General features: G+C 50.3%; 9 protein-coding genes across 9 annotated transcripts; 3 read left to right on the top strand and 6 right to left on the bottom strand.

Annotated features, from left to right (window-relative positions):
- Positions 1 to 1,055: 1,055 nt before the first annotated feature.
- On the bottom strand, positions 1,056 to 1,304 carry ASPZODRAFT_32645 (hypothetical protein; the record flags this gene model as incomplete). Its single annotated transcript, XM_022728243.1, has 1 exon — positions 1,056 to 1,304. A coding segment is annotated over one exon (249 nt), but the record flags the coding sequence as incomplete, so codon positions are not given.
- A 1,536-nt stretch (positions 1,305 to 2,840) lies between these two features.
- On the top strand, positions 2,841 to 3,635 carry ASPZODRAFT_16147 (hypothetical protein; the record flags this gene model as incomplete). The annotated part of the gene is made up of 1 exon (XM_022726520.1): positions 2,841 to 3,635. One exon carries the CDS (start codon positions 2,841 to 2,843, stop codon positions 3,633 to 3,635), a length of 795 nt encoding a protein of 264 aa, XP_022580888.1.
- Positions 3,636 to 3,726: 91 nt separating this feature from the next.
- ASPZODRAFT_132468 (hypothetical protein) lies at positions 3,727 to 7,000 on the bottom strand. Its single transcript, XM_022723030.1, has 4 exons — positions 6,354 to 7,000; positions 5,951 to 6,285; positions 3,976 to 5,894; positions 3,727 to 3,916 (listed from the first exon to the last, which is right to left on the bottom strand). The coding sequence occupies exons 1-4, from the start codon at positions 6,803 to 6,805 to the stop codon at positions 3,809 to 3,811; spliced, it is 2,814 nt and encodes a 937-aa protein (XP_022580887.1). The 5' UTR covers positions 6,806 to 7,000; the 3' UTR covers positions 3,727 to 3,808.
- Positions 7,001 to 7,461: 461 nt separating this feature from the next.
- ASPZODRAFT_132467 (hypothetical protein) lies at positions 7,462 to 8,360 on the bottom strand. The gene is made up of 3 exons (XM_022723029.1): positions 8,004 to 8,360; positions 7,855 to 7,950; positions 7,462 to 7,784 (listed from the first exon to the last, which is right to left on the bottom strand). The coding sequence occupies exons 1-3, from the start codon at positions 8,161 to 8,163 to the stop codon at positions 7,705 to 7,707; spliced, it is 336 nt and encodes a 111-aa protein (XP_022580886.1). The 5' UTR covers positions 8,164 to 8,360; the 3' UTR covers positions 7,462 to 7,704.
- An 893-nt stretch (positions 8,361 to 9,253) lies between these two features.
- ASPZODRAFT_1956626 (hypothetical protein) lies at positions 9,254 to 11,933 on the bottom strand. Its single transcript, XM_022727425.1, has 5 exons — positions 10,920 to 11,933; positions 10,706 to 10,843; positions 10,348 to 10,640; positions 9,981 to 10,268; positions 9,254 to 9,905 (listed from the first exon to the last, which is right to left on the bottom strand). Exons 1-5 carry the CDS (start codon positions 11,510 to 11,512, stop codon positions 9,562 to 9,564), a joined length of 1,656 nt encoding a protein of 551 aa, XP_022580885.1. The 5' UTR covers positions 11,513 to 11,933; the 3' UTR covers positions 9,254 to 9,561.
- A 4,179-nt stretch (positions 11,934 to 16,112) lies between these two features.
- Positions 16,113 to 16,521, top strand: ASPZODRAFT_1956323 (hypothetical protein). The gene has a single exon (XM_022727424.1). It carries the CDS (start codon positions 16,253 to 16,255, stop codon positions 16,469 to 16,471), a length of 219 nt encoding a protein of 72 aa, XP_022580884.1. The 5' UTR covers positions 16,113 to 16,252; the 3' UTR covers positions 16,472 to 16,521.
- Positions 16,522 to 18,213: 1,692 nt separating this feature from the next.
- On the bottom strand, positions 18,214 to 20,514 carry ASPZODRAFT_66010 (hypothetical protein; the record flags this gene model as incomplete). The annotated part of the gene is made up of 7 exons (XM_022729343.1): positions 18,214 to 18,571; positions 18,629 to 18,942; positions 18,996 to 19,145; positions 19,203 to 19,883; positions 19,955 to 20,073; positions 20,124 to 20,202; positions 20,275 to 20,514. 7 exons carry the CDS (start codon positions 20,512 to 20,514, stop codon positions 18,214 to 18,216), a joined length of 1,941 nt encoding a protein of 646 aa, XP_022580883.1.
- A 158-nt stretch (positions 20,515 to 20,672) lies between these two features.
- Positions 20,673 to 25,621, top strand: ASPZODRAFT_132454 (hypothetical protein). The gene is made up of 4 exons (XM_022723028.1): positions 20,673 to 20,974; positions 21,028 to 21,128; positions 21,202 to 24,684; positions 24,746 to 25,621. Exons 1-4 carry the CDS (start codon positions 20,733 to 20,735, stop codon positions 25,177 to 25,179), a joined length of 4,260 nt encoding a protein of 1,419 aa, XP_022580882.1. The 5' UTR covers positions 20,673 to 20,732; the 3' UTR covers positions 25,180 to 25,621.
- Positions 25,422 to 26,667, bottom strand: ASPZODRAFT_25501 (hypothetical protein). The gene is made up of 10 exons (XM_022728005.1): positions 26,605 to 26,667; positions 26,507 to 26,547; positions 26,433 to 26,445; positions 26,239 to 26,304; positions 26,145 to 26,187; positions 26,021 to 26,092; positions 25,907 to 25,953; positions 25,836 to 25,854; positions 25,686 to 25,764; positions 25,422 to 25,621 (listed from the first exon to the last, which is right to left on the bottom strand). Exons 1-10 carry the CDS (start codon positions 26,629 to 26,631, stop codon positions 25,552 to 25,554), a joined length of 477 nt encoding a protein of 158 aa, XP_022580881.1. The 5' UTR covers positions 26,632 to 26,667; the 3' UTR covers positions 25,422 to 25,551.
- Between the last annotated feature and the right edge of the window lie 102 nt (positions 26,668 to 26,769).

Genomic DNA, 26,769 nt, shown 5'->3' with positions numbered 1-26,769 from the left:
CCTGAGGTCCATTCCAGAACGAGCATCCCTTCTACTCTGAGATCTTCCTCTGCTGATACTGGCTCGCTAAGACCAGGCAAGGAGATCCTTTATGAAGAATACCACGATTCAGCCTTCTACCAGTCTACGAGGATGTACGGAGTACAGAGAATACAGTGAGTGCTTTGTCTCCTCCTAGATTACTATGTAGTATGCACGATCGCCCGCTAGTGATGCAGGGGAATCCCCAGTTGAGCGTGTGGTGGTACTCCGTAGTTGGTCTTCCTTGCAGACAGACGTAGAACTGTCTCTTCATCCTGCCCCTTGGCCAGAGTCTGTCTCTGGCAGTCGCACAGAGCGATTCTTCTGTCGTTGCCTCAGTCCTGACGTGGTGGCCGCTGCACGTGACGAACTGCTGTTCAGCGCTAATCCCAGTATGGAACTAACCTCCTTTGGTTAGAGGCAATATCTAAGCTTATCTGATGATGTAATGCTTGCTTTCTATGCAGTATACAGGTTATACCTGGGTATTTTTCTGGTAGTAGGGAGTAGGTAGTAGTTCTTGTATATAGAATAGTCTACCTCTATGAGAACTCCGTTCTAGGAGAAACATGTGGCAGAGAGTACTCTAAACAGCTACTATAGTTTCTTTAGTAGAAGTTGGAGAAATCAGAGCAGCTGTTTCATCATTCAAATTCATAAGATGAGTCTATAAGACATCTATTGTATTCATAAACCATTATTTTCATCTTCAGTCAGTTTGGATGATCTGAAAATAAACAAGGGTATTATCATGTCTTAATATTCAGGTACCAGGTAGAGGATATTGTACATTAATTTGTATGCTCCGAATTCAATACTACTATCTGCATGACCGAAGGTATCATTCAACCCGAACCCCATTTTAATCCATAACGCCACCGACCGTACACCATACTCGCAACCCAAACCCCATAAAAAGACCAATTGGAAAGAGTATTATAAGTCGACGTCAACGTTCCATGTCAAGCCCTAGTTCTTCGTCGGGTCTTCTCAAGCACCATCGCCCGGAAAGACTGGAGACGGAGGAGCTGTTTCCGACTGGACGAGAGCGTCTTCTCGCCTGCAGCCTGCTCGGCGCGACGCTTCTGCTGTCGATCACGCTTGAAGCCCTTTTCCTCCGTGACCCATTTGGTGGTCGCGTGCGTGTTGCAGAAGCAGTGCATGTGGACCGTCTCGATGCTGACGCCGCGGCAGCGCTGGCTCCTGCCGCTGGCGCAGGAGGTGTGGCCAGAATCTTCTTCGCAGCGGCACCATTCATAAAAGGTAAGGTATTGGCGGCACATTGTGTCAGGTAGGGTTGTATGCGTTGTATGCGTTGTATGTGTTTAGTATGGATTGGCAGCGATAGTTATTAGTAGTAGAGTATTTTGCAATGCATAAATAATCTGATTGCCGGATTTGGTCAGACAACAGGATAGTTCTGATGTGCGATATCGGTCAATGTGCGCGGTGCCGAGCGTTGATCGAGGGAACTATAAGCGATCAGGAAGCCGATCCATCGCCAGCAGACAGCGACAGGGGCAGCAATGGGCGGACAGATAGACAAGGTAGACAGAACTAAGGGGAAAAAGGGGACGAATCCCTCTTAATATTCCAAAAAACGACCATGGTTCCCAATTACAAAGGGAAAGGAACAGGCTAGGACCAATGCTGTCACGACCCCCCAGGGCGTTGACGTCAGCTCGAGGTGGGATGGAAGCCCACGGAGTTTACGGAGCACGGCGGTGAGTTCCCTCGAGTTCCCTCGAAGGTCCCCAGGGCGGGAACTGCTCCATCACGATGGGATAGTCTGGAATTATTACCTCATCCGCGGGTTTCCGGATGGCCAGTGTGCTGGAGTTCATGGGTGGAGTGGAGGAGGGCGTAGGTAGAGGTTGCATCCGACGGTCTAGCCGAATTGTGACCGAAGAGCCGACATCTAGCTAGCTATAGATCAGTTGGAGCATGGTGCAAAAGTGCGTATTGACAAATTCAAAGTCCTTTTGCTCAATAGGAAGTTCTGGGAGTCTGTACCAACCGGGGCGGATTTTCTGATCGACAAGAATATACTTCACCAAAACAAGATCCCTCTGTGTGAACCCCATGATCGGCCCAACTGCGTCAGAGATGCTGTCAGAGCGTCCACGAATCGTTCTAGACACTCTCGTTGACGTCAAATGTTACCATCGCGGGGTTGCCGATGCTGCTGCGGCAGCTTCGAGCTGGAGACGCAAACGGACGTGGCCGATGCTTTTGCTTCTGTGTCACCGTCGCTGTCGCTTGTCGAACGTCGCGATCTGCTGATCTCCCGCATCACGTGTTGAACCACGAACCCATTGTTTCCGGTTAGACTGGATGCCTTGTATATAAGGCATTAACTACGAGCCGAGGTCTGCCTCTGCCCAATTCTGCTCTGCTACACTAGAATGACTGTGCTCTCTGTCTATTAGTTTGCTTCTCTCGATACCAATCTCATTGCTTTAATCATTACCTTGACTATAGCAAGATTCATTCTCCACCAAATCCATCTAGCCCAATGAGCTCTTTACATTGAGGTACAAACCTACCCAGTGGCTTATAATATCAATTATCATCTATACTAAGAATACTCGAATAGATATACCTTGGTGAGAATAAATCAGTCCTTATAAAGGATATTATAATAACTAGAAGCTTGGCTATACTCCCTATACTCTGTAGTGGGGCAGAAACCCAATTTTTGCTAATCACTTATCTCCCCTCATCTACTCTGTACTCCGTAACTATCTGCATAAGTCACCATTAGCCAACTGGTTGCTTTTCCTTCATTATAAAGTACAATGACCACACCCTCTGAAGAAATGGCTGCCTCCCCCTCCCGCACAGCCACCCTGATCGCCAACCTGGCCGCTGTCTCCGCGCGGGTCTCCGCCGCCTCAACGACAACAACACTGCCTCGTGCCTCCTCCCCCTCGCACCCGGTCCGTCTCGTCGCAGTATCGAAGCTGAAACCCGCGTCGGACGTGCTCGCCCTGTATACCGCTTCGCCGACACCACACCTCCATTTCGGCGAGAACTACCTGCAGGAACTGCTGGAGAAGTCGCGTCTCCTCCCGCCAGGGATCCGCTGGCACTTTATCGGCGGCTTACAATCGAACAAATGCGTGACTCTTGCGCGCGACGTGCGTGGTCTCTGGGCCGTGGAAAGCGTGGATACAGAGAAGAAGGCTTCCCTGTTGGATAAAGGATGGGGGGAACGAGATAATACTTTAGAAGGAGAGAACCGCCTTCGGATCTTCGTCCAGGTGAATACGTCCGGCGAGGAGTCTAAGGCGGGCGTCGACCCCGCCGCCGCGCCGCTTCTATGTCGCTTCATCCGTGAAAAATGTCCCCGTCTCAAACTGCAGGGGTTGATGACTATCGGCGCGATCGCGCGCTCGCGGGCCACCACGCCGGAAACAGAGAACGAGGATTTCCTCTGTCTGCGGGAGACGCGAGACCGGGTCATTGCTGATCTCGCCCTCACGGGTGACGACGCTGTGCTCGAACTCAGCATGGGCATGAGCCAGGACTTTGAGGGCGCCATCACCCTGGGCAGCGATGAGGTGCGTGTCGGGACTACCATTTTCGGAGACCGGCCGCCGAAGAGGCCTTAAAAAAAGGATGACTTGGTTCCTCAAAAATGAAAGAAAGAAGAAAAGAATTGTACATATGATACGCAATAAACATGCTTATTAATGCGGATGTGCCGATGTACAGATCATCAACGCTAATCGTCAATGCTCTTTGCTCAATATCACCTATATACAACCAGGAAAGGAGTTCCAAATCATGCTAACCCGCCCCTCCTGAAGCCCTCGGACAGCTTCTGCTCCATCTGTTTGGTCAAGCATTGCGGCACCGCCTCTTGTGTAGCTCGGATAGTAACGCGGTACATCTAAATAGTTAGAGAGATATCAAAAGGAAGGGGGTGGAAAAGGAAAAAAGGGGGAGTACCATCTTCTCGTAGTTCGGCTCCAATCGGAGCAGACAGCCCGTCTTGCCCTTCTCAAACTGGTAGACGGCACAGCCGACGAGATTCTTGGGGTTTGGATCGACATCGTCGAGGATCTTCCAGCCAAACCCTTCCACGACGCGCCGGGTATATGCCTCGTCAATCATCTTGTTCTTGCCCGCCACGCTGAATGTGCTCTGGGCTTCCAGCGGCGCACCGCCAATCTGTCTCCATCGCTTGAAGAACTCTTCCGCCGACAGGCTCGACGGTTCTAGGTATCGATGCATCAGGATGGGCAGCTGGAGCGTGTACGCTTGCAGTGCACCGGCCAGGTACGAAATGCGGATGGTTGGCGCATCGGAGAAGGCGCCGTGCGCCTCGAAGAATAGCGTCTGCTGCGTCTGAGCTGCGGCATGCACCGTCGAATCAGGTAAATTCCGCGTGTCGATCTTCAGGTTCGGAGCCGCCCGGTTGTCCAGCGTCGTGGTCAGCGAGCCGATCGGGTATGACGATTTATTCGTGATGTAGATCTTCACGACCCCAATGTGGCCTCGGTACTCGGACCGTAAACCAACCTGGATCTGCGCATCCTCAAACAATACACCTTCATCCGTGAAATACATGCGATTGTATCCGGCCTCCCAGTCCGGCGTCAAGTGTGCGGCACTGGCCATGTTGGGCGCGGGGGCCGAGGGAGTTACAGGGCTGTTGAGATCCAGTCCGGCGAGATCGTCCGAAGACTTGGCGGAACCGTTTGGCGCCCTGTTGCCACCATGAACAATCGTAGTGAAAGTGCGCTTGAGGCCCGTCTTCTGCGCCATCAGGACCTCCTTGTCGTCGGCGTTGGCGTCTTTCCCGCCCACGACCCAGGTCTTCTTGTCGCTGGTCCCTGCGGTTCTCTGGTGTAGCCGGGACAAGAGAATGGAAGCACGCTCGGAAAAAGGTGGCATCTCATCGCAAACCGTCCGCAAAAGATCATCGGTAGGAAGCGTTGCGAGGGAGAGATACTCAAACGCCCGCTGCTGTAACTCGGAATCAGGAGAGTGGCTGTAGAGACGGAATATCTGTAGGAGTTGCGGTTTGATCTCGGGGAATAAGTTGACGAATTTGACAAAGGACGATAAGATCATGGCCCGGGTGTTGTCTGAGCAGGAGATCATTTTTGCTTGCAAGGCTAGGAACTGTTCGATTGGACTCGAACCTTTGGTATCGGCAATCAGATGGCCGAACTCACCCAGCACATAGCTGGCAATCTTGACCAGACTTTCATGGCAGTCAGTCTTGAGATATCCCAACAGCGTCTGGGCGGCGTAGGCCTGGAGTTCTTCGTTGTTTGTGACGATCTGGATCACTCGCTGCCACACCTCATCGTTGACATGATCGCCGGCCAGCGATAGAAGTTTCAGGGTCATGTCAATATACCACTGGGCGTCGGTGGCATACTTCTCGGTAAGAATGGCAACCTTGAGCACCATCTCCTCGCGGATGGCATAGTCGGCTGTCTGGAGGTATCGTAAGAGTTCGTTGACAATCGGCCCTGCATTCGTGGTGTCGCACATGCTGTAAAGAAGATCCAGTCCTTTGCGACGAACGCTGATGTCCCGGTCACGTAAGGACCCCAAAATAATATTCTGATGTTTCTTGATGGGATCAAGAGTCTCTGCTCGAGCCGCGAAATGGGTCATGGCATCCAGTCCCAAGTAGCGTACATTAGTCTCCCGGGATTGGATGTATTTGCCCAAGCGGGACGAGATCTGCATCATCAGGCTGTGCTCAGTATCGAGATGGATGAGGAGATTAATAGCTTCAAACAGGATGGCGTTCTGGGCGTTATTCTGCTGCACATTCTTCGGCGTATCCATGGCTGTATGCATGACCTGCTGCAGAGATTCGCGGATAATCTCCCGAACGTGACTATCCTCTATAGACGCAAATGAGTAATAGTATATAGAAACACAAGGGTGTGGCGCTGCTTACCGGAGGGGGGATAATACTGCAAAAGGCGCAGCAACTTAACCTGGATCCAGGGGCAGGGTACTCGATAGTAGAGATAATCGGCGGAGATATCGTTGTCCACCACGATCTTCTTCAACCGCTGCGCCGCTTTGACGTAGCTCCCCTTATATTCATCTGGTTTGTCTTGCACCAGAGCCATGACGAGCGAAGTCACAGACAAAGTGACGCCCATGTCCGGATCATCCATCAGAGAAATTATACGTTCCGCCCATTCGTTCTGCACGATACCCGGGTATTTGCGATAGAGACGGAGGAGAGTCAACGCGGCCTTTTTCTTGACAAACGCTTTAGACGTACTAGCTGTAGTTAGCAAAGTATCCCTTCCCCATCGATGGGGGCATCGAAGGGGGGGGGGGGATCTTACGGTGAAATGAGCAACCGGTGAACATCGGCACCAAGGGCTTCGCCCATCTCCCTGCCACCGACATTGGCGACCGCATGCAACGCCAAACAATTATTCAGTTCGTTATTATCGAGGAGATCCTTGCGGATACTGTTGACAACCAGATGCAGCAGCTCGTGCTCTTCGTGGAGGAAAAGGGTGACAGCCAGATACCCGATCTGCTTCTCCGAGTACTTGGTGGAGGAGATAAGATTGACGGCCTCGAGATGGCCAAACTCAACATCGTAACCCTGGATGTAGACATAGAGCAGCTTGCAGACGTATTTCTTCTTCTGGTACCCGTTCAAACTGCCGCCCTTGAACTTCTGCCGGATGTTCGCCAGCTCCTTGTTCACCCGCTTCTCTTCTAAATCCCGAGCTCTCGCATTCCGCAGGTCCGCAATGAACTGGACCAATCCACGCATCGACGACATGTTTTGACTCCGAGGCCGCTTAGGCAGGTATAGTCGCTTCGATGTTGTTATGTATTTTTTCCCCAATCAGAAATTATTCAACCGACGACCTTCACACAATCATAGTATTTTTTTTTCCTATTGGAGCGATCTAGACATGGCGCGCAATCCGGTAATTTCGGTCGGCCCTGGGCGATAGTTAGGGGCACCCCAAGGAGGGGGGAGAGTAAATTGTTCTCTTTTAGGTGATAGTCGAAGAGACAGCTCAAACTATCTCAGAACCGGTCAGCTGCTTTTCAGAGAATATTGGGGATACCACGGAATTACATCAAAGGGTAAGGGACACGAATCCTAGAGTTCAAGCATACGATAACGGTTCCCTCTCGGCGCGTCTTGTGCTCATTGTGCTCCAGCAGCTCCGTGTTTCCACCGCTTTGGCCGTTGATCTGCTCTCCACCGCGGAGGAATGTTGTTGCGGTGGAAAGCAGATGTCACGTGGCTTATGTACCTCTTGTCATGTGACAGTCTAACGGTCTTGTCCACGTGATATATGCCTCAGGCCCACAGGCTCATAGGCTCTGGTGACTGGTCTAGTAATATAACTACTATCTAGTTACCACAAGATGTTCCTCCCTACATATCTCAAGAGATTGATCTCAATCTACATTTCAAGTAAGCGCTAAAGAAGATGCCGATAGATATGATATCATTCATGAAACTTCATTGACGGCTATTGTATGTGAAGCTGCTCCCTTGCAGTCGATTCCAGAGATACTAATAGGTATAAACAAGTACAGTATGCAAAGCCTTCCCCATGCTGAATGGCTAATAGAATCCTAACAGAATCCACCCGAACACCCGAACACCCGAATCAAGCACACTCAATTTCGAAGCCAGAAAGAGAATATTTTCAAACTCAATCAAGCACGCCCGGTGAAGTCGATCTCCAAAGCCTCAGCAGCAGAGTCAACGGCCGCAGCCTTCTCGCAGGTGCAGGAAGCTAAATCGCCAAGGTCAGTGATCGAAACAAGACAACCTTAGTAAGTAGGTAATAGATGGAGACAACGAACCATCTGGCCGCTTGCCACACGGGCATGTGGTCCCTGATACCGGCTGGTTCTCGGTCACGGATCTCTCGCATGTGCACTGTCCAGCGGGACGGGCGCCTGTCTTAACGTTATTCAACGATTACCAAGGTATTATTTTTGGTTGAACTTACGGCATGAGCAGCGGGGTCCAGAGACGGTGTTCTCGGCAGAAGCCTTGTTGCACGAGCAGTGCAGAGCAGACTCCTTACCACAGGAGCAGCGGGCCTGGGCGGCACAGGCACAGCTGCCGTCCTGGGTGTTCTTGCAGCAGGTCGAAGCCGGGTGAACCATTTTTGATAGTGAGGGGTAAGGTAGTTGATAGGGAAGAAGATCGATTATGACGTAATTTGGACGGGGTGACTGGTTGTCGAGTCTGACAAAAGAGATTGCTAGAGGAAAATTGTAGAAAGTGTTTCCGTGATAACGGGGAATAGAGAAACCTTAGGAGTCAAGAAGACAAACAGATCATGCCATTCAGGTACTTAATACTGTCATGTCAAGGTTGCAGGCAGGACCGACCTTTATAGAGTTGGGTCACCCGCCGCTGCTTAGCAACGGGAGCCCGCTGATTGGTCGGTTACTCAAGGATCTCCTGACTGCAACGGTGCGGCTGTGATTGGGCCATCCAACAGTGGACTTGGATGCCATTTCCCGATTTTTCTGGAATATCTCTACGGTGAGTGGACGGTTTGGCAGGACGCTTCTGGAGATGACCTATAGATCATCTCTCATAGGTCTTTCTCATTAAGCTTCCATGATCTAGATGCTTAGAGTCTTAGACTCCTAAAATAGAATGATTGTCTCCATTATGGGTCAGGTTAGTATCGTACTCGGGTATAACTAGAGATTGCTACCTACCTACCTAGTACCTACCTAACCTAGGTACGTATGACTCAGAAAGAGAATGCTAGGGGTTTCTCGAGAGACGTCGTCTATACCGGGTCCTCTTTAGAAAACGGTGTTCAAGAATACCTGATATACATGTCACAATTTCTATTCAGACGGCACAATGTAGAGTTCTCTAATTACCAGAGGAATATCTCACTGACGAGAAGTATAAGATACGTATACTAGGTACTAGGATTCGATAGTAAACGGGTTGTTGGGAAGAAGGAACTCGTCCAAAAAGACGAACCATTCCTTTAAGTTATATGACAAGGCATGTTGTTAATAGGGTGCGCCTATTCTATCACTTCTTGAATCAAAATTAAAGTTATGGCTTAAATCCATCCACCAATTCACTCCAAGACTATTCGTTTCCCATATAAGATACAGCTGAAGAATAAGTAAAAAATAAAACGCCGCGATGGTCCGCCAGCAATGCAATACCCAGACACGTAAGAAGCGAATTTTTTCCCCCGTTCTAATCAAGACAAAGTAACAGAAGGCAAATACAACAGAAGTAGGCGATAACTTAACAGAGAAGAATTGAAGGGAAAAAAATATATAGATTGGCGGGCATCAAAAAAAACCCCCTTCCCCCAAAATAATAATAACGAGTGGAATATATTCGCTCGTTCCTTAGGTTGGAAACTGATGTGCCGTAATTATCTCAGAAAAATATGTATATGTCAAAAAGTGAAGACGAAGGGGGATCGGACGCGGCTGGTGTAGAACGGAACGTAGAAAATATTAGGATTAGAGATGAGTCGAGAAAGAATTCTAGCAGCCACCAGCCTGCCGCACTTCCTAAATATAACTTGTATATTCGTAGGAGAACTTGTTTCGTAGCGACTCCACTGTGTGTTGGGCCCCGATCCGGTTGTCAGGAGCGCCGAAGACGCCGCTTGAGGGTGCACTCCCAGCATCGGTGGTCGGGAAAGATGCTGGAAGACTCATGCTTGAGGCGTTCGCGTGGGCATAGGGGAGGTTTGTGTTTGTGGCGTAGGAGGTATCGTATGTGAAGGTGCGGTAATCCTGGGATGTGGTCACAGGCGCAGAAGGCATCGTCATGTGTCGGCTATGGGGGATGTGCGAACTCATGTTGGTAGCCGGCATCCCAAGTTGCGTTTGGTAGCTGGGGACTGGATGATCTGCTCGAGAAATCGTGTAAGTAACTCATCATTTTTTTTTTATTTCCTTGTGTTGGGTGGGAGGGGTTTACTTACTCTGGTTCTCCATCCCGTACCCGCCTTCTGGAACTGTGGGGGAGACGGAACCTTCAACTGCCTGTTGGTTTTCATAGCCGACTATCATGCTACTGGGCTGTTGATTGAGACGATAGTTCATGACGTTCGATGCGTATGGCATTTGTGAGGGAGCCATCGGGGTTGTCATCGTTCGCGAGAACCTGTTTAATTGTAATCCGTGCATGAACGACGGGGGCTGAGTTGCTGCATCCGAAAAACTGCTGGATCTGGGAAAAGGGAAAGTGCTGCGAGGAGCCCTCGATAGCCCTACCACGGAAACATTGGTCAGCACAGTTCAGTTATCAACTAGCAGGAAAAGAAAAAAATAAGGAGTGAATCGAAGTACCGTCAGGTGTACCAGAGGGGAAGTAATTCCCGCCAGCGGAGGCGGCGCTGAGAGGTGAGATCATGTAGTCATCCTCGTGAGGGCCTTGCAGACCATCTGTGAGTAGCATCTTCAGCCCTGTGTCGTGACTGGCAGGCATAGGGTTTCCAGGCGAAGAGACAGATCCGTCGGCCCCTGATTTATGGTCAAAGGGAGTTCGGAGCACCTTGGTCGTGTCGAAATCGTCCGGTAGGGCTCGTGACTTCAGCATCCGTTCTCGATCGTTGCTTGTTAGGCGTTTGAGTTTCGCTCGTCTTCAAGTAAATGTCAGAATCAGGGAGGAGTTGGTTAATTTGGGAAAATCTGGTATTCGTCTTACCTGTTCTGGAACCATACTTGAACCTGACGTGGGGTCAGTCCTGGAATCTCTTTTGACAGCCTCTCCCGCTGTGCCGCATCTGGATGCGCCTGGCGAGTGAATTCACTCATCAAGAAGCGAGTTTGGTTATGTGTCAAGCTAGGAGGGAAGGAAAGTCCTGGTCAGCTTCAAGGCAAACATTGAGAATCCCGTAGATAAAGAAATCGTCCCTTACCGAAATCGCTTCATCTTTCGTTTGTCTGGTTTGACATCGGTGGATGATTCTTGTTGATCGCCACCGATAAACTCTGCTCCCTCGTCGCCCTCCTGATGCATTGCTTGATCATCGATTTGCATCTCTTCCTTTTCCTCCTTGACCGAGTCTGGTGTGAGGTCCCTTGGCGAGCTTGAATGACCGGCATCGTCGCCAATGGAAAAGGCAGTTTCCTCACAGGTCAAGCTTGGCAGCTCGTTCACCGTTGATAGAGGAACATGCTGCTCATTTCTTCCCAGCCTTGAATTGTCTGTCGACGTTGGCAATCGATCATTTCCCACATACCGTGTGTGGTTAGACGTTGGATCCGTGATATGAGCGAAGTTGCTCTCGGCCTTGACTGGCTCTTGCATCACGTCCATGAGCTGCTTGGCAGACCCTCCTTCCTTCTCCCGCGAGTACAAGGGTAGCCTCAGCGGGAATATCTTGGACTTGGGTGAAATCTGCTCGCTATCCCAGGTTGCCGTCGTCGTTGAGACGTAGTCTGGCACTCCAGGAAGATGGGGAGGTGATGAAAAGGGTGGAATCCAGAGACAAGGTCCAGTGGTTGACATGATAGAAAACAGAGAGATGTCCTATTCCATGCCTCTATGGCACAAGCATCGAAGGAGGGGATAGATGGGGGGGGGGGGAGGGGGAAACAGGCGTAGCAATGACGGTAATCAAGGAAACAGAGGCCCGGGTGAACCGCGGCTGCAAGATAAAAAAGAAAGGAATCGATGGCGTCTGGAGACCAGAAACAAAGGAGGATAATGTGGGTCTCAACGACCTGTCGGGGCGGTTCCTGAGGGAGAAGGGCGTCACCAAAAGAGGGCAACGGGAGATTGAAGGGATCGCGGCGGCATAAAAAGTGATGGTGGGAGTAGTAGTAAGGCCTTTTTCCTCCACACAGGTTGGCTGCAGATGACAGCCCTGCGCGCCTACTGACGTTCTGCACCCCAAGGACTGACTTGATGAAACACACTGCTGGGTGTTTGCGAGCAACGAGTGCCGGGACGGGAACTGGCGAAGGGAAGAACAGCAGGCAAATGGATCACCAAGACCCAATATCTTCACGCCTGCTCCGCCTCCTCCGTAGCTTCGAGAAAGGAGAGGGTGATGGGTCAGGTCGTGCTCGGACCAGGTGCCAAAAGGACCAAAAAGGGAAGCAGATCCTCTACTGGGTCCTCAAAACCTAGTAGGAGCTCCCGGAATGTGGATGGAAGGTTATAGAGGGGGGAGGGGGGGCGCAAGAAACGTGCTTGGAAGCTTTGACAAGGGATCGAGAGAGCCAAGAGAGTGGGAAAAAGATGGGATAGTCTTATTAGCCGCAGGCCTTGTCGAGACCGAACAGGGTTCCACTGGGGGGGGGAAGAGTCGGTCCTCGTCAGGCGCCCCCGAATGTTAAACTCCTCGGATGGCGAAAAATGGCCCGTGTTCTTGCTCAAGGGTCGATGCCCGATTTTCTCCTCTCGGAGGACCAGAGAGATTGATAGAGATGTCGTTGCTGCTGCTGATCCTACTACTGGTGTCTAGTTCGATGATCCCGAAGGTTAGGTTCGATGAGGGAGGGAGGGAGAGGAAGACCAACGGTGGAGCTTCCCGACTAGCAGAGGGAAAAAAAAGGATGATCGCCAATCAGACAAGAGGAGGGTGGGAGACGGTGAAGAACATGCACGCTGAGGGGAGGGGGAGCAAAGAGAGACAGGGAGAGAGAGGGGGGGGGGAGGGCGTTGGTGGAGAACAGAACTGCTGGTTATGAGCTGCTACTTCGTACAGGGGAGATGGCAAGAGTTGATAGATAGAAAAGGGTAATTCAACGAAACGACCACATCAACATGGAGATACTGGAGATACTGGAGGAAGCAAAGTGGATAGAAAGGTACAGAACATTATCCCTATGCGTCTATGAATAAATCACGGGGAAGGGAGGGGGAAGCTTGAGAAGCCTAGGTTCAAGGATTGTCTACAGGCAGAAATCAGGCAGAGAGTTTCTTCCCTGGTATCTGCCGACCGGACGTCAAGAGTAATGGAACCTCACGTAGCAGAGAGAGAGAGAGCCCTTCGATCGAAGCAAGAGGTGCGTGGAGGAGAAACATTCGGGAGGAGTGGAGAGAGAGTAGGGAGGGGGGCGTACGGTTGTGAGCGGAGGGAGAGCAGAAAGTGGCGAACAAGAAGCCATGAACCTCTGTTAAAGCGGGCCAGTGGCCTTATTGGCAATGTATCATGCCTGTCGACGACGACCGCGCTGTGAAATTAGTACGTCAAGCAGCAGTCAGACAGACCAGGTTGCAGTGATCGATCCTCCGATCCAGTAAACCCAGTTGCACCACTGTGTGAGGTCTGCACAGTGCACGCCACAATCAGGACGTCGTTGTAGAGAGAGTACTCCGTACTCCGTACTCTGTACGGAGTACTAGGTAGTATGTAGTAGTAGTTAGTAGTAGTAGTAGTAGTAGTAGTAGTAGTGTCTGACCCCTACCCCTACCCCTACCCCTACTACCCCCCCCGTCACGACTACGGAGGGACTATTGCACGACTTTTTTTGTCCACACGCACGTCGAACAATTTCCGACGTGGGACCGGCGCCAAATACCCTCGGGAGAGCCACATCTGCCAGTCAGACACCGGTTCGCCCATCGACCCCCGCTAACCGTTGTCTAGAAGGGTACCTAGGTAGACTACTAGACCCTGGTTGCCCTGCGGGTCCTGCCAGAGGCTCGCAGCCTGGCAAACCATGTGGGAGGGAGACCTGTGCTCTCGCAAGCTGCGTTGGCCCCATCAGCCACCAGAACTGTTCGGCCACGGATTTCCAGCAGAAAGCAGGAGGGCTAGTGGCCACTCGAGAGTCATGCCTGCCGCCACGACGACAGGGAAACAAGAAAGCTGCCCAGTGCCGAGACGCTCCATAAGCTCGGAGAATATTAGCCCAGTCAGGCGCCGGGATTCAACCAGTCAACGGTGTTTGCTCTGCGTAAATTAGAGCGATGCCGATCTTCGTACGGAGCCCATGGAAGTTGGCCGACTGGAGGCCAGCAGCATCACCACGATCGGAGGAGTACCAACCATTCCTGATTCCAGGCATCCACAGAAAGAGGGAGCGAGAGAGAGAGGAGCAGGCAGAATTGTTGAGCTGTCCGAAGTTCGAAACCGTCCGGCCAAGAGAAGAGAAACGACGGTCCTAAACACAAGATCAATCGACGGACGAAGTGTATAGCGCCGAACCCGAGAATACGAAACGAACAAGAGCGGTACCCGCTACGACAACTCCGTTGGACTCCGTACAAAGGTCTTACCGAACTCAGGCTGCGACAGGGTTCGTGGAGAAATTTTTGCAGAGTCAAGAGCCTCTCCCCTGTCGCGTATCAAAATTCGGGTGTGTGACAGGGGGGAGGCGAGCTCAGGATTCAGGAATGATTGCAAAGCGCACTGTGCGGCCCTGGTCGCTGCAGCCAGTCAGTTGTTTGGTGGGAACTGGACTGATGTGGGCGGAGATAGGCGTTAGAACCGTTGCCGAATGTGGTCCCATTCGAATCCCAGGGGAAACCGCGACTCCACGGTCCACCCTCAGCGCACCTGCATGAAATTGCTTGGGTCAGGGGCGGACGCAAGCCAAACTGAAGCGCTGGAAAAAAATGACAGGAGTAAGAGATTTGTGTACGGAGTAGTACTTTAGGTACTGGCTCTGTGTTATGATAATTTGTAGTATTATTAAGGTAGAGTTAACTGACAGCTACAGAACTAACCTTGAAGGTACCACTATTCTAAATGGGTTTGTTCGGGTACCTTTCTGGTCTAGCTTCCCTAAACTTGGGTAGTTCCTTCGTAACTACCTACTGTAACTAGGTAACTCGTTACTCCGTACTCAGTACAAGACAAGCTTGGGTCCGGCCTCATTAGAGTTAGGTAGGTTCTAGGAGGAAGAAGAAAGTGGATCTGCTGCAGTCTCTGTTGTTTTGTCTTTCTGATCCTATCCTGGAAGAAACTTTACCTAGCTATGTCATCTTCTCCACGCTAGAGGAGGCGGCAATAAATATGCATAACTGTTAATTAGGAATGTAATTAGTAGGACTGCAGGACGGTAAGGTACGTTAGTTAGTGCCTGGGTGATCGGTGATCAATGATCATAGGAGTGAAGATGATGCCCAGTGCCAAGTGTGCCAAGTGGTTCCTGCGGTGCCGGTCCGGAGCAAAACTTGGCCATGAGGCTATCTACGTAGTTGGAATCTACCTAGGGTATCAACAAGCCCCTTGAAGGCGATCGGACGGAATAATCTGAAGAAACCAATCACGCCTACCCGTTAAGTCGTCGTAGCTGATAACCAAAGTGGAAGCGAGTATCTCTTGTTTTTTTTTTTTTTTAGCCGACTTCTGTTTGTGGAATATCTCCCGTCCGGAGTACGGAGGTACAGAGTCGATAGCACATGGATCTCGGTTAGGCTGCACAGTTTGGTGGAGTAGTGACGATGTTCCCGAACGAGAGCGAGTCCTCGCAAAGGCCCCTCCAATCCCGAAGCCAAATACCGAGCTGCAGGGGTCGGTCGACAGGTACCGCTAAACCAGTGTGACTGAAACGGCGAAACACCTTGACTACTCCGTACTCGGTACTAGGCAATGAAAAAACAAGAATCCAATCCGCTATTGGAGCAGGGACACACGGTGTATCGAAGCGTCCCCGAAAAATTTGCAATAATCTCCACAGACCTCATCTGAGGGGGGGGGAACAGAGAATCTCTGGCCATTCCATCAGTTCTGAGAGAGTGAGATCCGTTGGAAGTAAAATGGCTGTGCAGTCCGACAGTCTTGCCCTCTGCTTGGGGAATGGGAATGCCTTATCCCTTGAGCTCAACGAGAAGGGAAGCGAAGTGGACACTGACTAGATAGTTGCCAGATAGTGGTGGGCATTGGACAGGGGTGCCGAGTCATGGATCATTTCATCGAGGCGCCAAGCGGAACGTAGGCCAGGAGGCATGGTGCGGGGGAAGAAAACCACGGCCAGAACAATCTCGGACCCAAGGGTATTCCATCGACTCATCGACCAACATTCTTGATGGGACAGCGATCGAAATCGCTCGATCTCGGTTGAGTCGTGCTGGATGGAGATCCATTGGGAGCAACTTTAATTTCGGCTTCGCGTGGGTGCCAAGAGGCATCGCGTCTACCCTTCATTTCCACCCCATCAGCCTGCTCATTTCCACTGCAGATGGTGGTCCTGGCGCTCATTTGACAGGTTCGAACTTTTGAGGAATGCCTCGGTATAATTGTCTCCGTGCTTGTCTTACGCAACGGTTCTCCCCTCCGTATCATGATCAGCCATGCCAGAGGTCGCTTCACGTCCCCATTTGGTCCTAGTTATCACCTCACTTGAATCCTGCGCGTCTGTCGACAGTCAGAGAGAGACGCGTCTTCCGTTAACTAGCTTCTGTAACAGTACTCCATACACAGAGGACTCCGTGATTCGTAGCAGCTTCACGGTGGAACACGGCACTTACCTGTCATCTGCAGTTGATCCAAAAAGCCTAGGTCTACCCTAGGTTCGTTCAGGTCTCCATTTCTCTCTTCCATCGGTTTCCAGTCTGTGCGGGTCTCCTCTGTAAAGATGAAACCTCATTAATTGCCTCGTCCGTCGTAGATCTATGACCCAGCTGGAACCGTCTTGATGATGGCGCTCTTCGATTCCACGGTACGGAGTACACAGAAGGCCCCGAAGGCCCATCTGTTTGTACCGATCTCCCCTATCCCGTATTCTGCAAGCATAAATAATATCGAAATCCACAGGATCATCGGGGGAAAAGGGTTCGAGGAGTGGCTCCAAAGTTCAAACAGGACTAGGAACAAGAGAGCGGCTCTCCGTGGGTAGAAACGGGGCCAGAATCGGCCGAAAGGACAAGGTCTCGGAGCAGGCATCGACAATAATAATACTCATCATAATAGTCATAATAATCATCTTGTTTTGCGGATGCTCCATGTTTTTCGCATGGTTGGGTAATTAGGCTATTAGCCCCCCAGGGAGCCTCCTGGCTGGCTGGCTGGCTGACATGCAAAGGCCTAGCAGCAACGATGGAAGAGGATTCCGAGCCGGTCTAAGCAAGGCTTGAACCCGGCCCGTCCACCATCAGTGGTAGCGACCGTCAGGCTTTCCAATTCCTTCCCTTTCCCCTCTTCTACAAACCCCCCTCCCACCCCCTCCCCCAACAAAAGAAGCACAGACGCAAGAACAGTGTGTGGCATGTGCGCTTCTTGCTTTCTGGGCGATTCTCAAACTTTCTTCGCTGCTCTCCTTCTCGAAGAGCTGGTCAGTGCAGGCCTGTCTGCTCCACTTGGTGATCCTGGGCGCTGGTCGCCTGAACGCCCGCCATATGGAGTACTCCGTACGTGAACAAAGTACAAGGGAAGAGCTGTCAAACCGAGGTCCGTATGCGAACGCCGCCACGAACCAGGGGCTTGGGAAATTAAGTCCTATACGATTAAGTATCATGTGGGCACGATTGCATGTCTTACTTGCTGTTTACGTAGATAAGAGCTAAGAATCCTACGCTTCCGATCACCGCTTGGCACTGGAGCTTGGAAGCTGGAGGAGTGCTTGGATGGTCACTATCAGCAGGTAAAATCTGTTGGTATAACGTCTACGGTGACATCTAATTCTAAGCGTCTATGATAGACTTGATGATTACCAAGTTTGGGAGCTAGACAGAATGTTCTAGTGTTATAACCTGATGATCCCAGGCAATAATAGCTAATTGGAGTTACGACTATCTAGCACATAACACAAGTCGTTTCGCCTCGCGCAGCACCAACAATGCTGCAAAATAATCACGCCTTGAGGGGGTATTTCGACACAAGAACCGGTAGGATAGATTGCATATGGGGTCTAATCTCCGCTCTGTGCCGTGCCACAGAGCCCACCCACGCGTCGAGAGAAGAGTCTCTAATCACACTCGGCGCCAGGTGGCCATGTTCGTCGTTCAGAGTCCCGTCTCTGCAGCCTGCAGTTTTAAGTTCGACTGCGAACAGCTCCTTGACGATCCGGTTGCTTCAGATTCTTGTAATTGCCAAACAAGAACCCGAATGCAGGCGCTCGGAAATACCGGATGCCAGGTGGGACCTGCTGTCAAGCAATGTTCATATGATGGCCTTTGAAAGAGCTCCGTGATCAATTCGTTGTACCCCTGACCAAGAGACTACTCGAGAGCAGTCTAGGCCATGACCCGTTTTGCCTTGACATTGATAGGGGTCGGTGAGAAAGGTGTAGCGACTGCCACCGAATACGTCGGGTTTACGTCACAGTGGCCGAGCGGTCCTGAGCATCCGCAGTATTGGAAGCATCAGCCGGTGTTCCCTCCTTCTCGACCTTCTCCTCGGCGTTTGCTTGTCCCTGTTCGGGTTCGTTTGTGGTGTTTGCAGACTCAGTGGCGGTTTTTGGTGCTTCGAAAAGGATCTTGATGTTTTTACCATCCTCAATTTGATCGAAGACAGAAAGTTTGCTCCGTGATGACAGACGAAGCATCCGCCAGATCTTGCTAGCCTTGGCTCTCGTCGCATTTTCTTTGTCCTCCTTGGACTGAGCCATGTCGATGTCGAGCTCGTCGTCCATGATGCCCATCATGAAGGACTCTGGGTTAGGGGTATCCGACCTTTTCAATGTAAGCTCGAAGTCTTGGAAATAAGAATCAAGAATCAAGAGGCCTTACCTATCTGGTTCCTTGAGCCGCTCAAACTTTGTTGTAGACTCTCCCTCGGATAGAAATTTCAGGTCAAGAGATCCCATTGGAGACGGTCGAAGGCGTTTATTCGCATAGAGTTTAGTTGCATGTTCGCGAGCCCCTAAGTACTCTTTCACCGAGACAGGAGGTCTTTCAATGAGCGGACAGCCTTCGGCCTTCCACCGTACCCAATTTTTGTCTCTTGAAAGCACGGTGTCCACCATGCGGTAGTAGAACTTGCCACCTAGACCTTCCTGTAGGTACTCCTCGATCGCCTTTCTCATTTCCGTGGCCCATTGAGCCTGAAGATGGTTAGATGGCCTACGACAGCTGAAGCGGTAAAGACAAAACTTACATCTTCTTCGCCAAGGACAAAGCCGTAGAGCACGGATTTATTTGTGAGATCTGCCAATCGAGCTTTCGCCTTGGGCGTCAGGGAAAGCATGAAGTCCAAAAGAATAAGAGCTTGGACAAGAACATGCCGCCTGAAAGCCGTGTCGCTAACCTGTTTTGATTTGACATGAGCGAATTGATGTGCGAAAGAAGAGCCGGAATTTCTTACCTCGAGATCGAATAGGTCCCTACTGGTGAGATATTTGGGGTTGAAGTTGCTAGCGATTTCGGCTCCGTCCATTGTTCGCTTTCTTTTGGCAGACTTACGCACATCTTCTGAATTTCGCAAGCTGCCTTGACCTTCCAGATCCGTGGTGACGTTTCTGAAAGTCAAAAGAGTGGCCTCGAGACCCGATTTGAATGATGCGAAGTGTTGAGAATCAAAAACTTTTGTCGGGGCTGAGAAGTACGCCTGCAATGTCCAAAACTTCGGATAGAGATCGTTTAGATCAACTTTTTCAGTCAAGTCACCATCGATCACTTTTGACACCGTGAGTTTTGGAAGTATTCCTGAGTCTTGACTGTTTACTTGGATTCCAGCACCGATTGGTGTCTGTGATTCGTCGACTTTCATCGGTTCGGATGCCGTAGAGAGTAGGTCCTTTTCATCGCCATCTATATCAATATTCTCATTTTGAACAGCCAGTTTGGCGATCTCGTCGAATGTCGTAACATTCTCCGTATGGTACTCTCCTCGAAGGTTAACGGAGCTTTTATCGCCCAGGGGAAAACTCTGGAACAAGAAAATGAAGACGCGTCCGCAAAAGACCGTATCTTCTGCACGAGAAAGCCGCCGGAGGAGTTCGTTGCAAGATCTCAAGATGATCAGGCTTTTCTGCTTGAAGTGTTTCTATAGCAGTTTTATTAGCGAACAGTCAAGAGAGCAAAAAGAGGAGACTAGAACGCGATAAAGCTGTATACCTTTGTGTTTTGTTCCCTCCGAGACTCAAGGTAGTCGAAAACTTTGCGACAGCTGTCAATTGTCTGGCTGTCGAGGAGCTCTTCGATCAGCCAGAATATTAGACCCGGCTCGCATTGTTCTAGGGCTGTTAGACCGCAGCGTTCATTGTATAGCCCTGCATCCACGCACCATTATCGGAGAATATTGAAATTATATCGAGCAGATTCCATATCTGAATAAATGCCGGCTGGTCAATCGATGTTGTCGCCTGTCAAAGAGGCGCGGTCAGCTCGCGTGATCTCTAGCTTATCGAAGGGGGGGGAAACATAGATGATCGCACCAAGAGGCTGTAGAAATTCTCTCGAAAAGCAATCTCCACCGTAGCATATCGTGCTTGCTGGCTCAGCACATCGACTTGCGCTTGGTCCTCCCCAGTAACTGCCCATATTGAGTCGCCGAGATGCGACTCTGTCAAAGGCGGCTCGATTGATTTGACAGGCTTGGCGGCCTCTGCTCGCTCCAAGAGACGCCCGATGAGCCTCCTGTAAACAGGAATAGCGTCGACTGCCACCTCTGCCATCCTGGCTATTCTGTTGGGAAAAGAAAGAGCAATCCAGTGGCAGCGTTGCAGTGATCCGGTGTTGCAGGAGGTGCGGCTCTGCGGGATCTAACCGCCTTACTTTAACGGCTAGACTGCGCGCGCCTGGGCGCCTGGAGCTTTTCCGGTTTGGACCACCAGTGCAGACAGGAAATCGGAGACCACCCTCCGCTTTCTCAGCGCAGATTATCGACCACGACATGGGGCTCCAGACGCGTTCTGCCATGGCACCGGGCCTTGAATCTAGGCCAACCGTGGAGGACTTCCAAGAGGATAGTCATTGGGTCAAGCTAGCCCAGAGTCACTGGCTCCAGACGTCGAAGAAGAAGGCCCGCAAGGTCAAGCCGGAGGTCGTGAAGAAGGAGGTCTGGGATCGGCTAGAGGAGGAGGGATTCAGTCTCCGTTCTCTACTGACATTGGAGAATCTAAGCATCTTGGAAAAGTACGGTGTTAGGCCCCTGGATTGCGCTGAGTTTACGTGCTAATTGGGTGCAGGTTCCTGTGGCCGGGCTACACGGAGGATGCTTCGAACCATCATATTTTGTTGATCGCACTGGTTGTGAGTATAAAACAGCGCGAGCATCTGCCGATATGGGGTAAGCCTGATTTTTATATCGCTCTTCTTCCGATCTTTAGGCCCGGATTGTGACTGACTTGCCTGCGAACTAGACATATTCGCCGATCGGCCGGACGATTTTTCGAATCTATTCCATCGCGTCCTGTCCATGAGCATTGATAATTCCTTGCCTACGTCTTCGCGCCTATCGATCATTTCGTTCCTGGTTAGCGCTTTCCAATCTCTGGAAAATACATTGATTAGAAAGGAATGCGCGCCATTGGTGTCGATCTCGATATGGCACAACTTGCTGAGCGAAGAGGCCAGGGAGAATTTACTGGGGAAGGCCCCTTCTCTTCGCAAAGCCTGGAGGGCTTCTTCGAAACGATACGATGCAGCTGACGAGCCAGCAAAGTCCAAGATGAGATTTGATCGCTCTTGGTTGTACACCATGCTGCTCGACTTTCTCCGGAGACTGAATGGGACGGAAAAGGAACAAGCGGACGATTTGCGGTACTGTGAGCGTTTCTTGGAGCTGCTTGTCGATTTGATCAGCCAGTTACCGACGAGACGATATGTCAACACGCTTTTGAAGGATCTGAATCTCATCCCGGTCATTCGTCTTTCGAGTCTCTATCGGGGCCCAGAAAATGCCCTGTTTCGCGACTTTTACAACCTCCTGAAGCATTTCGTCACCTTTGCAATTGATGATTATTCAGGTGAAACTCTCAGCTCGCAAGCGGTATACGACAGTCACTGCCGAGAGCTTGCGCAATTGCAGAGAACCTCGATGAAGCATTTCAAGGATAAACTCATGATTCTTGCTCTATCAAACTACGGCACAATTGAACAGCGTGCTGAGCTTGAAGGGCAACTGGCTTTGTTAGATGAATCGGAGCTGCAAAGCTTGTGTTCACATCTTGGTTTGAGAACTGACTACCCCAAGCATTCACATGTTTTCCCCGACAGACAGCTGTATCTTGAAATCCTCCTGTCTGTTTATGAACGAAAGGTACCATTCCAGGAAGCCGTCGACCAGCTTAGTGTCCTTCCCACGGAAGAAAGTCTCTATGACCCTGCCTCGCTGCGAAATGAAACATACGATGGGTCAAGGCCCCTTGCCATCCCGAAGCTGAACCTCCAGTACCTCAGCCTTGGGGACTTCTTATGGCGCTCATTCCTGTTATACAGATCTGAGTCATTTTTCCAAGTACGAAAAGACATGGAAGCAATTGTAAAAAAGATGCAGCCCCGGGTCAGCCGTGAAGGCAAAGGGGTCTCGTTTGAAGGCTTCTCGCGGATGGCTATCCCGATATCAAGCCCCGCGATTATTGAAGTCGCGCAGCCGAAGGTTGGCTCCTCAAAGCCAGCATTCGTCAGAGCTGAGATAGCGATTGAGGTTGGCAGGCTGGCCGATCATGTGCGAAGAGAATGGGATTCTCTCCGACCGGATGATGTGATCTTTCTTTTGGCTGTGCAAACCGGCTCATCTGCAAAATTCATACCTCGAAACCAGGGTTCGGTTGACGCGCCTCGCTTGACCTATTTGAGGACTGCAGAGATTGTACAAATCCTCGATGAAAGTGGCCGTCCTCTTCGTGAACCTGCTGCAGGGCAGACGAATGGGTATGGCCATCGACCTCGCCTTAGAAAATTGCTAGTCAATCTTGATACCACAGCCTTCAAGGCAGACAAGGATCGCGGCTCCCAAGGAAAACAGGATATTTATCCCCTCATCAATGTCATTGCACGAAGGAAGGGCAGAGAGAACAATTTCAAGCCCATTCTGGAGACAATGCAGAAATTGATCGTCTCGGATATTTCTCTTCCTTCCTGGGTTCAAGACATTTTCCTTGGCTACGGTGATCCGGCTGGTGCTCGGTGGACAGAGCTGCCCAATCGCCTCAAGTCTGTTGATTTCCGTGATACCTTCTTGAATTGGCAGCATTTGATCGAGAGCTTCCCTGGCTCGACCATTGATCCCACAGGACACGAGGATTCGAGCTTTGGACCACCTTATGTCCTTGAGTATGTAGAAGGTGCGGCGAAGGAGACTAATGCGCCTCCATCAAAGAAAAGGCGGAAGAACCAAGCTGAAAAGGCTCCAACAAAGTCTCAATCTCTTCGCGTCTCTACGTACAAGCCGCCCAATCCAGGTCCCTATCCTGTCGATGCTCCAAAGCTCAACACCGTCTCCTTCACTCCCTCCCAGGTGGAAGCCATTGCATCCGGGACACAACCAGGTCTCACCGTTATCGTTGGTCCCCCAGGCACTGGCAAAACCGACGTGGCAACCCAGATCATTAGCAACATATATCATAACTTCCCGAAAGAGCGGACTTTATTGATTGCACATAGTAACCAGGCTTTGAACCAACTTTTCCAAAAGATCGTCGCCCTGGATATTGATGAACGGCATCTTCTCAGGCTTGGTCACGGGGAAGAAGAGTTGGAGACTGAGACTAGCTACAGCAAGTTCGGCAGGGTCGAATCTTTCCTTGAGAACCGCACTTACTATCTTGCTGAGGTTTCGCGATTGGCCGCATCCATCGGAGCCGAGGGCGCACATGGTAATTCCTGTGAGACAGCTGGGTATTTTAACACTGTTTATGTCCAGCCGGCATGGGCAAAGTTCTGGGACCTAGCTCGCTCCAACAATTCCACGGAGGAGGAAGTAAAGGCAGGGTTCCCTTTCCAAACCTACTTTGCCAATGCACCCCAACCATTGTTCAACTCCGAAGCCTCCAGAGATGAGATTCTTGATGTTATAAGTGGATGTCAGTCTCATATCGAAAAAATATTCTCGGAGCTTGAAGACATCCGTCCATTCGAGATCTTGCGGCAACCCCGAGACAAGGCAAACTATTTACTTCTCAAGGAAGCCAGGATCATCGCTATGACCTCAACACATGCTGCCATGCGTCGCCAAGAGATTGCAGACCTTGGTTTCCATTATGATAATGTTGTGATGGAAGAAGCCGCACAGATTACAGAGGTTGAGAGCTTTATCCCCTGTGCTCTCCAGAATATGAGGAACGGGCAATTGTCGCTGAAACGTGTCGTACTGTGTGGTGATCATCTCCAAAATTCGCCGATTATCCAGAATTTGGCGTTCCGTCAGTATGCCCACTTTGAGCAAAGCCTTTTCCTGCGTCTGGTGAGGTTGGGTGTGCCTACCATCACCCTCGACCGTCAGGGAAGATCCAGGCCTAGCATTGCAGAGCTCTTCCAGTGGCGATACAAACAGCTAGGAAATTTACCTGTGGTAGAGACTGCACCGGAGTTCAAACAGGCAAACGCAGGTTTGCTGTTCGACTATCAATTCATCAATATCCCCGATTACCAGGGTAATGGTGAACGGGAGCCCACACCTCATTTCATCCAGAACCTTGGCGAAGCTGAGTATGCTGTTGCTCTCTACCAATACATGCGATTGCTGGGTTACCCGGCATCTAAGATATCAATTCTCGCGACCTACGCTGGGCAAACAGCTTTGATCAAAGATGTTTTGAATCATCGCTGCGCGAAGAATGCCCTATTTGGCATGCCAAAGATTGTTACCACTGTGGATAGGTACCAGGGCGAGCAAAATGACTGTGAGTAGAACCAATCTTTTGAAGGATCTCGAAAAGTGTGCTAATCTTCGTCAATTTGCAGACGTCATTTTATCTCTCACTCGAACACGCTCGGTAGGCTACTTGCGCGATGTTCGCCGTCTAACCGTTGCCCTTTCTCGCGCTCGCCTTGGGCTTTACATCCTAGGCCGCCGCGAGGTGTTCGAGACATGTTTTGAGCTGAAGCCAGCATTTGATATTCTTTTCAAACGCCCGGATAAGCTGATGCTGGCTCCGGGAGAGATGTTCCCCACTACACGCATCCTGGATGATGATATACAGGGGACACCCATGGAGAGTGTTGAACATCTTGGACAATATGTGTATGAGATGACCCAAGCGAAGCTCAAATCTATGAGTGAGCAAGGCGTTGTTGGTGAGGAAGCCATGCCGGACGAGAACGTTGTGAACCAAGCGGACGAAGATGAGGAGATGCTGGGAGTTGGTGAAGAGGTGGACGGCCTTGGAGAGAATTAACAGAAAAGTACTTGAGAAAATCACCATTTTCGTGGAGGTGGCGGCACGCACATTTATACAATTCCTTCCCCTGAGCTTACGTGCGTGCTATTGAACAAATTTCGAATTCGCCGACTTCAAGGCATTCATCAACTGACTATAAAACCATTTAATTAATGCCTCATATTGTGTATAATGTTTAACCACCATTGCAATTCTTATGAAATGAAGAGTTGGTGAGGTTTGACATGACGCTGCTCGAGATTACGAAATAAGTAGAACTATCATTTATGTTTCGGAACAGTCGATCTATCTATCCCTCTCTATGTTGAGTGTAACTATTGAGGTATAATTACAGTTTATACAGTATCCCAGACTGTGGACTTGGCTAGTTCATGACGAGCTTTCCTTCTGGAGCTGTTCCACAATGTTTTTGGGGTCTTTCCAGGCAAGGGCGATGAATCTGGAAGAAATCGTCAATAGCTGTCCATATATAACTGGCAAATAAATATGCTCGCAAGACCTACTTCGTGTGGCTTCCTCGCGCAAAGATGTCGCCTTTGCTGTTCATGAATTTGATAGAGGTATACGCAAGCGTTTTGCCGACTACCTCAGTCAGATTAGAAACCCTATTTTCAAGCAATTTATAGTTGAAGTGAAGAGCTAGGCATGCTTACACTTGTCACAAGTAACCTCCTGTGTACGAGTTAGTAAATATGCTTTTTCTACTTCATAGAAAAAGACTAACCGCCAGAATTTTGTCGCCAACTTTGCCTCCAGAACTGAGATATGTCACTATATCAAGAACATCGGGATTAGCACATGGTTAGAGCACAAGCGTTCTCATGTCAACAGCACCCACCATTGAGATCTGTCGAGACGCCAGTAGCAAAGAGCCCACGGGAAGCAACAGCCAAAGAGCCTCCAAGGTCGACTGATGAAGGTCAGTACATTGGTCAGAGGTCCCGGAAAGGGTCACACCATACCCATGCTCGCGATGGTCCCTCCATGGAGGATGTTCAAGCGGTTCTAGACTCATATGAGACGATATTCATACTCTTGGTTAGAGTGAGGTCATACCGTATGCTCTTTCTTGATATCCAATTCAAAATTGACAACACCAGGTCTGGCAGCCGTGACTTGCAGCTGTTTGAGAGAAGTCAGATCCAATGGTTTGCATCAATTTAATAGGCCAAGAGCACCCCAGTCCGCGGACACGAACGGGAATACACAATCCACAGTAACACGGGAAATTCTAAGAGACAGGAACCTACGTTATCAAGGAGTCTGTTCTCGAAGAGTTCCCATCAGTACACATTCGATAATCCTCCTGGACGTGGCTACTAACCGTGGCTCCAAGCCGGAAGTAGCCCGGAAGGACTCCCAGACCTATTAAAAGAGTGTCAGAACACCAATCCGTACAGAATGAATATTTCAGATGCTTACAGATCTAACGAATCGTAAAGCAGTCATTGCGTACTCTCTGCTGGGAACATGAAGAAGAATGAAATGAGGTCTATACTTTCCCTCGGTTATTCCTATCGTGATGATAGCATTCCGGGGCCCTCTCGCTCGCCGTAATTCTTTTTGAGACATGCTCATCTTATCAAC

The sequence above is a fragment of the Penicilliopsis zonata genome, assembly GCF_001890105.1.
Source record: "Penicilliopsis zonata CBS 506.65 unplaced genomic scaffold ASPZOscaffold_7, whole genome shotgun sequence".
NCBI classification, from domain to species: domain Eukaryota; kingdom Fungi; phylum Ascomycota; class Eurotiomycetes; order Eurotiales; family Aspergillaceae; genus Penicilliopsis; species Penicilliopsis zonata.
Note: the sequence above shows the minus strand (reverse complement) of the source record. Positions and strands in the feature narration are given on the sequence as shown.

What these genes read in the sequence shown, in the direction of transcription:
- ASPZODRAFT_25501 (XM_022728005.1), bottom strand. Translation starts at nt 26,631, where the DNA reads ATGACTGCTTTACGATTCGTTAGATCT. An exon ending in AGGGACCATCGCGAGCATGG is followed by an intron (nt 26,093 to 26,144) that starts GTATGGTGTGAC and finishes GACCTTCATCAG; the next exon opens with TCGACCTTGGAGGCTCTTTG. An exon ending in GCGCGAGGAAGCCACACGAA is followed by an intron (nt 25,622 to 25,685) that starts GTAGGTCTTGCG and finishes GATTTCTTCCAG; the next exon opens with ATTCATCGCCCTTGCCTGGA.
- ASPZODRAFT_132468 (XM_022723030.1), bottom strand. Translation starts at nt 6,805, where the DNA reads ATGTCGTCGATGCGTGGATTGGTCCAGTTCATTGCGGACCTGCGGAAT. An exon ending in GCAGTATTATCCCCCCTCCG is followed by an intron (nt 5,895 to 5,950) that starts GTAAGCAGCGCC and finishes TTGCGTCTATAG; the next exon opens with AGGATAGTCACGTTCGGGAG. An exon ending in AGCCGAACTACGAGAAGATG is followed by an intron (nt 3,917 to 3,975) that starts GTACTCCCCCTT and finishes CTAACTATTTAG; the next exon opens with ATGTACCGCGTTACTATCCG.
- ASPZODRAFT_132454 (XM_022723028.1), top strand. Translation starts at nt 20,733, where the DNA reads ATGGGGCTCCAGACGCGTTCTGCCATGGCACCGGGCCTTGAATCTAGG. An exon ending in CGAGCATCTGCCGATATGGG is followed by an intron (nt 21,129 to 21,201) that starts GTAAGCCTGATT and finishes CCTGCGAACTAG; the next exon opens with ACATATTCGCCGATCGGCCG. An exon ending in CCAGGGCGAGCAAAATGACT is followed by an intron (nt 24,685 to 24,745) that starts GTGAGTAGAACC and finishes GTCAATTTGCAG; the next exon opens with ACGTCATTTTATCTCTCACT.
- ASPZODRAFT_132467 (XM_022723029.1), bottom strand. Translation starts at nt 8,163, where the DNA reads ATGGTTCACCCGGCTTCGACCTGCTGCAAGAACACCCAGGACGGCAGC. An exon ending in TGGACCCCGCTGCTCATGCC is followed by an intron (nt 7,951 to 8,003) that starts GTAAGTTCAACC and finishes ACGTTAAGACAG; the next exon opens with GCGCCCGTCCCGCTGGACAG. An exon ending in GTGTGGCAAGCGGCCAGATG is followed by an intron (nt 7,785 to 7,854) that starts GTTCGTTGTCTC and finishes TTGGCGATTTAG; the next exon opens with CTTCCTGCACCTGCGAGAAG.
- ASPZODRAFT_1956323 (XM_022727424.1), top strand. Translation starts at nt 16,253, where the DNA reads ATGCCAGAGGTCGCTTCACGTCCCCATTTGGTCCTAGTTATCACCTCA.
- ASPZODRAFT_1956626 (XM_022727425.1), bottom strand. Translation starts at nt 11,512, where the DNA reads ATGTCAACCACTGGACCTTGTCTCTGGATTCCACCCTTTTCATCACCT. An exon ending in CAAGTATGGTTCCAGAACAG is followed by an intron (nt 10,641 to 10,705) that starts GTAAGACGAATA and finishes ATTTACTTGAAG; the next exon opens with ACGAGCGAAACTCAAACGCC. An exon ending in CCCCTCTGGTACACCTGACG is followed by an intron (nt 10,269 to 10,347) that starts GTACTTCGATTC and finishes TTTCCGTGGTAG; the next exon opens with GGCTATCGAGGGCTCCTCGC.